A 9,571-nucleotide genomic window follows, 5' to 3' on the forward strand; every position below is an offset into this window, starting at 1 on the left:
AGAAAGTGAAAGAGCCTCTGAAAGAGCAGCAGAAGAATGAAACTGACAAGACTAATCAGTTTCACAGGTGCTATTAATAAGCTACTGGACCTCCATGAAAGTGATCCAAAACATTCAGTTTTACCATGCAACTACATAGGCTCAACTTTGTGGCTTACAGCTGCATATTACTAAAGTTTTGTTTTGAATATATCTGTACCTGTATTGTTTTTCCAGGTATGCCATCTATAGGACTCCGTAGCATTATGTATGATAGAGTTTCATTCCTGCTCCTATTGCTCACTGAAACCTTGGGAACTCAAGCAATCAGCATCACCAATACTGCCATGAGCTGAAACCATGTCAGATCTCTCAGGCATAAAAAAATGGTCTGGTCAGTGGCTGTACAAGACCTCTAAGATGAAAGAATATACATAATGTACATCTTTTCTACACTACATTAGCTGCTACTTCATCTCCTTCATACCTCTTCCAGAAGTTTCAGTTTACCCTTTAAAAAATTATACATTCAGTAAGTTTTGGCACATTGGACATTTTTCACCTGAGGGTGGGTCATCCCTGTGTTATGCAGAAGGTAGACTAGATGACTATTTCTGGCCTTCAAATCTACTTATAAAGACTTTGTAATTGTTAGGAAAGAGGCGGTGGCTCTTCAGCCTTGTTTGTTTTTTAAAAACTGAGGAAACGGTCTTGCTTTAAAATAATTATCTGACTTTTGATTCACTCTCTATGTAAAGCATTTTATCATGTGGTATGCTTAAAGATGCATTTTATTGCATCTGTTCTGTAGATAAAAGACATCAGTTTCCAGTGCTGTCAATCTATTACTCTTAAGAATCCTTAAAAAAAATCCTGCAGTAGTATGAACTATGGTAAAATACGAGACACTATTGCATTCATGTAAAAGCTACTTTGATAAAATATTGAATAAGGCCTAAGAACATAGACTAGTCCTAACATCATGAATGTGGTTTTTCCTCCCCATCTGAGTGAAGCTGGAAATTTCATTGTAAACATTAATATTACATTACTCTATACTAACTGGTACTGAAAGACACAATTTATTTAGCATTCATTCTGATCTGAAAATATTTTGGTTTGTCCTGTAACAAAGAGATTTTAGTACCTGCAAAAACTATTGGCATGCAATATTAAAACTGCACAGATAAAAATCTTATGTCATCAAGAAATGTACAAGAAACTGAAACCTAAGCAATTAACATGGGAAACAGCTTTTGTTGCTGTTTTGCGTTTATAAAAGGCAGAAATGACAAGCTCCAGAGATTTCAGCAAAGGGGAACACTTTAGCTTACTGAAAATCTATCTAAGAGTTAAAAGCATTTGTTAACTTCCTGCTTAAAAATATTTTTAAATAGCCATCCAATCTTTTAAATTTGCAGGGACAAAGCAGCAAAAAGGGTGCGCTTTTTTTTCCACTTGACTGAGCCTCCTGGTCAGCTTGTGCCAGGTAAGGCGAAAGTATACAGTAATGTCATTAAATGGGAATAGCTTCATCAGGTTTCACTTAAAAAAAAAAAAAGATGCCTGTTGATCAAACTCAAGTGATTTTTTCAGTGAACTTTCGCCCCATCCATAAACCAAACAAATCACACACTTGTCAATGAGAATTTAGAGCTTCGTATTTCATAAACTATTTTTATAGTTCGGATTAGTGTTAGCACTAACGTGATGAGCAATTTCTATGCACACACAAATTACTTGGAAACATTTATGATGTTTACTAGTGTGAATCTCAGTGCAGATTAAACTGAGAAGGTTAAAATATAGCATGACAGATCACACTGTGTTTTACTGACTCATTAGAAATGTGCTTCAATTTGCATTTTTGAATGCCAGATTGATAAAATGTAGTCCAAACTTGCTGTTTTTTAAGGCACACTAATTTCTGAAAGCTTACATTAAATCACCACATTAAGACAAGTCTGAATTCAAAGAGACCACCATTAAATAAAATGGCAGCTTCAGAGCCCTCAGATATGGTTTGAATACCAGATATTTGCATAAACTATCATTCAGATCACCAAAAAACAACAAAACAAAAACACATCCCAGTTTGTTGAGTTTTAACTGCAACTTTAAACCAAATCTTAGATTACCATGGGTTATTACAGTGTATCTAGAACGCAAAACTTACTGTATGGTTGCTCTGGTTTCATATAACAATTACATCACTAGTTAACGTTTTAGAATTTACCCTCTGTAACGAACCACATTCCAATGCAGAGCTAGAGGTGACGTCTACATTTTCTTCTTAATGTTAATTTCTACTTCATGTTATTTATTGTGTTTTGGTGAATATAAAAAAATTGTTACATCGATACTTTATTTTAAAACATTAGTGTGTGCTGAAATGTTCATGAAGCACTAAAAATCCTATTGAAATCACAATGATAAAGAGGAACTAAAATATTCAAAATATTAGACACTTAAGTTGTGATTAGATCACGTTAACATTAAAATTCAAGAACACTGTACTTCAGTTCTACTCCAAATGTGTGCTTTTAGGTGAAGCTCTTTTGAAATGCTTATTACTTCAAATTAAAAAAAAGACCTGAAGAAGCACTCTGTGTAGCTCAAAAGCTTCCACCAACAGAAGTTGGCCCAAAAAAATATATTACCTCACCTACCTTGTCTCTCACATATATTCTGGGCCAAACACAGCTACAATTGTTCTGCAAACATATTGCCTCAAATGACAATGAACACTCTTTGTAAAAAAGGAGGGAAATGAAGCTCCTCAAGTCTTTTATGTTTTCATAAAGTGCTAAAGGTCATACTTTATTCAAAGTACGGTTAATGGTTTTATGTTCCAGGTCTGACATTCTTCCCAAAAATAACTGCTTTTACACATACAACAGAAGTCATTCATGAAGACAAAATGCAGTTATTCCAAATTACTGAATGGGAGCTTTGATCATGGTCAAATTTTAGAACAAGTTAGGAAAGATGTGTCTGAACTGAGAAAAGCAGCCAAACATCGAAGATTTCAGAGTAGCAGCCATGTTAGTCTGTATCCATAAAAAGAAAAGGAGTACTTGTGGCACTTTAGAGACTAACAAACTTATTAGAGCATAAGCTGAAGCGAGCTATAGCTCACGAAAGCTTATGCTCTAATAAATTCGTTAGTCTCTAAAGTGCCACACGTACTCCTTTTCTTTTTACAAACATCAAAGAGAATGTGGAGAGCAATGTACTTACTAACTGGACTAAAATTTCATGCCACTGCTACATACAAATTAATTTATGACTATTTAAGCAGCCTAACACCTCTGCACTGATTAAGATTAAAAAGAAATTCTCACATGAAAAATAAAGGCTATACACACTTCTTTGGCCTGGTTACACAATATATATAAATTAGCTTGTCTGCCTACACAATATTCAGTGCTAAAATCTATCATCACTGCTCTCTTTTCAAGACATGAAACACTTACCTAGTATATCAAGAAGTAATTGATCAGTACATAAATATAAATAATTCAGTTAAAATAAACGTGTCTTCTTTCATTTGTAATATGAAGATCTAAATTTTAATAAAAACTAAGATAAAATTTGTCCATCTTTCTGTCAGCCACACCAAGAAATTTTACTTTTCTCATTCTTATAAGTATTTCCATTTTAATTGCTAGCTACAGCTTTTGTTGCTGTTTTGCATTTATAAAAGGCAGAAATGACAAGCTCCAGAGATTTCAGCAAAGGGGAACACTTTAGCTTACTGAAAGTCTATCAAAGAGGTAAAAGCATTTGTTAGCTTTCTGCTTAAAAATATTTTTAAATAGCCATCCAATCTTTTAAATTTGCACAAGAGATTTATATTTTCAAGGACTAATTTATTTACAGTTACATCAGCAAATACCAATATTAGCTGAAAGTGTAACTTCTAGAAAAGATACTATTTTAGGACAATTATTAAATGAAATCATGAAAAATGTAGTTGTTACAACTTTCAGTAGTTGGCCTTCATTTTGACTGGCAGAACTAAATGTAGTGCACGATCATGTGGCAGTCAGTCATTGAATAATTCATATAAAAATATGTCAACTTTTTTCATGGTTTTGATCCAATTATTAGAATTAAATATTTGTTAACTGTGCCACTGTAATACTGATAGTTAAAAAACTTTAATGGGACGTTCCATTACCATAGAATCTAATTTTGTAAGGATTTTTTTGGACTAACAAGAAAATATTTTGACTTTTTTAAAGCACAATGTTTACATGAAGAAAACTGCCCCCAGTGCCTATTAAGTAGGTCTTTATTTTGCTAGCCCACATCATGGCACCTTGCAGTGATAAATATATAGATATTAAACATTTTCAGAGTTTGAGCATATATACTGTGTACTAAATAGCTAAAAAATTATTCCTGAAAACCCTATATGACAAGTTATATCCTAGAGCACATTTTCACCGCCAAAGCCTTAAATCATACAGGAAGTGGACAGACTAAACTGAAGCAACAGAAACAGTGCTTTTATAATTACAGAACAATTTCAGAAGACATTATGTAGTAAAAACAAATTCTGAAACTGATTGCTTAAAGAGATAAATCAGCATACATTAAAAACATGCATGTTAGAGAACCACTGTATACACGTCAATTTAACACAAACAAGTTATTGAAGATTAATCCTGATGCCCTGATTTATACAGCCAGGTTGCCTTGCACTAAAAGTTCGAGTTCCCCACAGCCACATGTATAGTGCACCTTAGGGTTTAGGCTCTGCTTTAGCATACACCATCTTAAAGCTTTGCCTGAACACTAAGGAATCCGCAAGTTACAAAGAAGCCTTACCTTAACCTGAAGTCACTAAAGTGAGGTATGCAAATAACCTTAAGACAACCTACAAACCCTGAAAAATAGAAAATCCTCTAACCATACCTAGATTTTAAGGATGGACAGTGTTTCCATTACAAAACCAGACGACAGGCAATTTATAACTCTTTACCTTAACAATTTGCATAGGAATAACACCTGACAAAACCTCAGAGCATATATTATTTTGTTACCAATTTTGAAACAAATTCAGTCTAAAATTCACTTATTTAAAATGCTTCTCTACATGCTTACCTAACAAAAATCCATTAAAAATGAAGTTTTAAAGACCAATAACCTATATTGCAAGTTAGTTAATTCTGGGTTTTATTTTTCAAAAGCTGTAAAAATTCCAAGGTTTAAAAAACCACTACTATGCAGGTGAACACTGGCTAATTTTCCATTATTTTTACTTTAAGATAGACTAGAATGAGTAATAATATGAATATACAACATGCAAATACATACCACAAATATATAATCAAACACAGAATAATGAATCTGAAGACATTATGTTTACTGCAAATGCATATATTTACTCCAAGCTGTACTCTATCAGATGTGCCTTGACTATTCCGTCTACTCTAAAATTCTCACTGCTGATAACACCAGTACACCTTCACCAGTAACAGCAGCAGTAACGAGAGCTCCAATATAAACAGGCCTCTGGGTGTCACTGATGTTTTAACTACTGTATCACCTAACTCTCCTCCAAAGATATCTGAGAGACCCTGTATAAAATGTCAATGACAAGTGCCTTGTATACAGTAGCACACCCCAAACCAATCACTGCTACCACCAGTGGGAAATATTAGAAGTCTATATACACAAGACCTCATACTAAATGTGTCATTTCACAATTGGTTGGATAAGAGAAGAGTGATTGTAGTATTCATATTACAAAGGAGAAAATGCTCCTTTATAACAACCACCTCTAATGGCCTGGATTAATTTCTTATATATCACTGTACTTTCCTACAAATAGCCTTCCTGGTATGGGATGACAATCAGTGGTTGGGTGTGGAGTGTTTTGCTCTAAAACACTGTTATAATGAAACAGGGACCAAGCCCTCTAACTAGTCAGAATTCCTTACCATTACAAGAACCTTCACACTTAGCAAACAAAAAAAAAAAAAAAAAAAAAGGAAGAGTGCTGTAGCACACTGGAAAACGATGGATACTGATCACAGGGAAATGGGAATACTGAGTTATTTAATAAAAAGGAATAGTGCTAATCTATTAACAGATGTTACTTTCATATATGCATATTTCTGTCCCTTTTGCCTTGTTTTCACCTACTCTACCAAAAAAAAAAAACCCCCACATTTATACATGCAATAACTTTCAAGATCTATAATGCTCTCAAAAAAATTCCAGTGACCCTGGACTCTCTCTGTTTAAGATTGTCTTTTATTCACCCTGTAGTGCCTACCTCTGTATCACAACAGACACTTAGCCACCCACAATTCAAGACCCCTGCAACATCCCAGAAGGACACAAGGGTGAGGGTAACTGTCAGTGTTTTAACTTTTGAGCAGTGGAGGGTCCCCAGGACAGGCTCTTCCTCAATCCTGTTTTGGGTCAGGGCACAATATAATCTTTACATGATGCTGTAAGCAGCCTATGATTGTATGTTTACAGATCAGTTCTGCCTGCCCACTTTCAGATGCTAAATAGCCTCTGTTTCTTTTGCAGGGTTAAGGCAGAATCCTTCAACAAGATCTGAAGACAAATTTTCTGTTTTAAATTAGGGTTGGGAGAGTCACAACCCTCTTTCACCCTAAAACGTCTGCCCCAGAATGAGATTTCAAAATTTTCTAACAAGCCAGAGAGAGGTGTTTCTTCCTAGAGAGCCTCCAGGGTGACAAAAACAAGGTTACAGAAGTTACATTAAAGACCCTCTGGAGACGCAACATATTTTGTTTAGATAAAATCTAGTTAATTCATAAAATTATTTTAATTTAGCATTATCTAGACAAGCAGTGTCAGAGGCCATCACACAAATGCTGGCTTCAGCCTACACCCTATAAACAACTTAACATTCCTCCATTCCCAGTGCCCTGGAAGGATATTTATACTATCTGTAGAGTGTATATTATTATTGCATGCATCTTTACAGTGCCCATCACTTTAGTATAATCTGAAAGGAACGCTTACCTTTATCCTGAGTGCAGGACAGTATTTCCTCCTCTTTGGGGTTAGTCACCTGGGTGATAATGGACGGGTTGTCCATGGAAACAGAGTGCGATTTCACCTGGCTATTTCCCTCCCAGAAGCAGGTTTGTGTGCGTTTGTTTTTAGGGATCAATAGGCAGATTTCTCTCTAAAAACTCCTTCAGGAACGAAAGCAGCCAGAAAAACAACACCCCCCCCCAAAAAAAAGCGCGCGCACAGGGGACCCCTGCTATAGTGCCGCCGCCTCCTCCTCCTCCAGTTGTAATTCCCAGTGGGGGGAGGGGGGAAGGAGGGAAATATCACCCCACCAAAACAAAAACACGAACAAAAATCCCGTAGCACTCCCCCGCCGAATCACCACCCCTAGAACGTCCAAAATATAGCACCCCAAAAAACACACTGCCTAGGAAACCTCTTTACCTACCCTGTACCACCCAGAAATATGTACCAACCCTCCCTAGCCTGTATCACCCCGAAATCAGCCCAGCCCCCAATGATTATCTGAGCCTATCGACCCCCTCAATAACTCTCCCCCGCAGCTTCGATCACCCCCAAATCAACCCAGCCCCCCAACAACAAACGGATCCCCCCTCCTCCTAACCTGTATCACCCCCAAATCAACCCAGCCCCCAATAACAAACGGATCCCCCTCCTCCTAACCTGTATCACCCCCAAAACCCAGCCCCCCAATAACAAACGGATCTCCCTCCTCCTAACCTGTATCACCCCCCAAAACCCAGCCCCCAAATAACAAACGGATCTCCCTCCTCCTAACCTGTATCACCCCCAAAAACCAGCCCCCCAAATAAACGGATCCCCCTCCTCCTAACCTGTATCACCCCCAAAAACCAGCCCCCCAAATAAACGGATCCCCCTCCTCCTAACCTGTATCACCCCCAAATCAACCCAGGCCCCCAATAACAAACGGATCCCCCCTCCTCCTAACCTGTATCACCCCCCAAAACCCAGCCCCCCAACAAACGGATCCCCCCTCCTCCTAACCTGTATCACCCCCCAAAACCCAGCCCCCCCAATAATAAACGGATCCCCCCTCCTCCTAACCTGTATCACCCCCAAATCAACCCAGCCCCCCAAAACGGTCTGATCCTACCCAGCCCCCAAACACCCTCTCCCCTCCCTCACCCCCGAGCCCACCCTCCCTAAGAAACCTGTAAGAGCCCCCGACACGCAATCGCTACATGCCCCCCCAACGCCCACATCCAGAACCCGGCCCCGGAGCGCTCCCCCAGCCCAGGCCCCCGCTCGCTCGCCGCCCGCGGCAGCGTCGCGGGCTCCTCCGAGACACCAGCTCCAGGGGCAGGAGCCGCCGCCGCCGCCGCCGCCGCCCTGGGAGGAGGAGGAGGAGGAAGAGGAAGAACCGGGGTTGCGGGGGCCGGGCCTGGCTCCAGTCCGGGTCTCCGCGCTGCGCCACTGCCAGCCGCCCGCCCGCCCGCCGCGCTCAGAGCCTGTCAGTGCCCGCCCCGCCTCCCGCCCCTCAGAGCCAGGCCACAGGCGCCTCCCCGGCCCGCTGCTTCCCCGCCGCGCCGCGAACAGCGGGACGCTGCAACACGGAGATGGAGGCGGAGGCAGCAGCCGGGCCGGCCGAGCGAGCAGTAAACAACGGGGCGGGCCCCCCGCCGCCAGGCGGGAAACGCCCCGCTCCGCCCACTTAGGGGGCGGGACCAACTCCGGGGGGGGGGATTGGCCCAGGAGGTGTGTTTGAGCGGCAAGCGAGGTCCAAAACTGGGCGTGGTTATTCATTAGGGGCGGGGCTAACACGCCAGGGAAAGGGGTATCACGCGATGGGCGGGATCAACTTTAAAAGTGGGCGTGGTTATTCTTCAGTTGGCCGGGTAACACACCTGGGGGCGTGAAGCTGTCCCACAGCCGGTGGGTCAACTTCAAAAGTAGGTGTGACTATCCCTTAGGGGCGGGGCTAACACACAAGGGTGGGGCTATCCCACAAGGGGCAGGGTCAACTTCGAAAGTGGGCGTGGTTATTCCTGGAGGGGCGGAGACACAAGAGGAGGAACTAGCCACAAGTGAGCAGTCAACTTCAAAAGTGGGGGTGGTCATTTGTTAGGGGGCACTTGCTAACACCTGAGGGGGAGGGGCTATCCCACAAGGGAGTGGGTCAACTCCAGAAATGGGCTGTGCCATTTCATAGGGGTGGGTCCAACCCTCTCACACAAAGGGAGGGGTAACCTTCAAAAGTGGGAGTGGTTGTTCTGTAGGAGATGGAACTGACATGGAGGAGGGGAGGGCCATCCCACAAGGTGGGGCGGGGGGCTAACACATAGAAGTAGGAAGGGTTGTGTGATAAGGGCTGGGGAGCACTAATACACATTAATAGTGGGGCTAGCCAGTAGGGTGTGCTACAAATGGGAGGAGGCATCCCATAGGCAGTAATTTCTTTATGCCAACAGGAGAGGTGTCTTCCCTCAAAATAGAGCGTCTTCAGCAGATGTGATGCAGTGGCTCAGCTGTATTGGTAGAGCTGCGCCACTGCAGCACTGTATGTATAGACATGGCCTGAGACAGTGTAGTCAAAGGCTTGGTC

The 9,571-nt window shown here is 41.2% G+C and overlaps 1 protein-coding gene across 4 annotated transcripts in view; it reads right to left on the bottom strand.

Annotated features, from left to right (window-relative positions):
• Window positions 1-7,652, bottom strand: part of CTDSPL (CTD small phosphatase like) — a 132,831-nt gene extending 125,179 nt beyond the window's left edge. For 2 of the 4 annotated variants that reach the window (XM_038389737.2, XM_043509737.1), the window contains exon 1: window positions 6,994-7,549. In XM_038389737.2, the coding sequence (XP_038245665.1) occupies window positions 6,994-7,069 (76 nt within the window). In that variant the 5' untranslated portion in view covers window positions 7,070-7,549. Of the gene's footprint in view, window positions 1-6,993 lie in introns of all 4 variants that reach the window. The other 2 variants (XM_038389735.2, XM_038389739.2) reach the window with 2 other exon arrangements.
• Window positions 7,653-9,571: the final 1,919 nt, after the last annotated feature.

This window comes from Dermochelys coriacea, chromosome 2 (genome assembly GCF_009764565.3).
Source record: "Dermochelys coriacea isolate rDerCor1 chromosome 2, rDerCor1.pri.v4, whole genome shotgun sequence".
Classification (NCBI taxonomy): Eukaryota; Metazoa; Chordata; order Testudines; family Dermochelyidae; genus Dermochelys; species Dermochelys coriacea.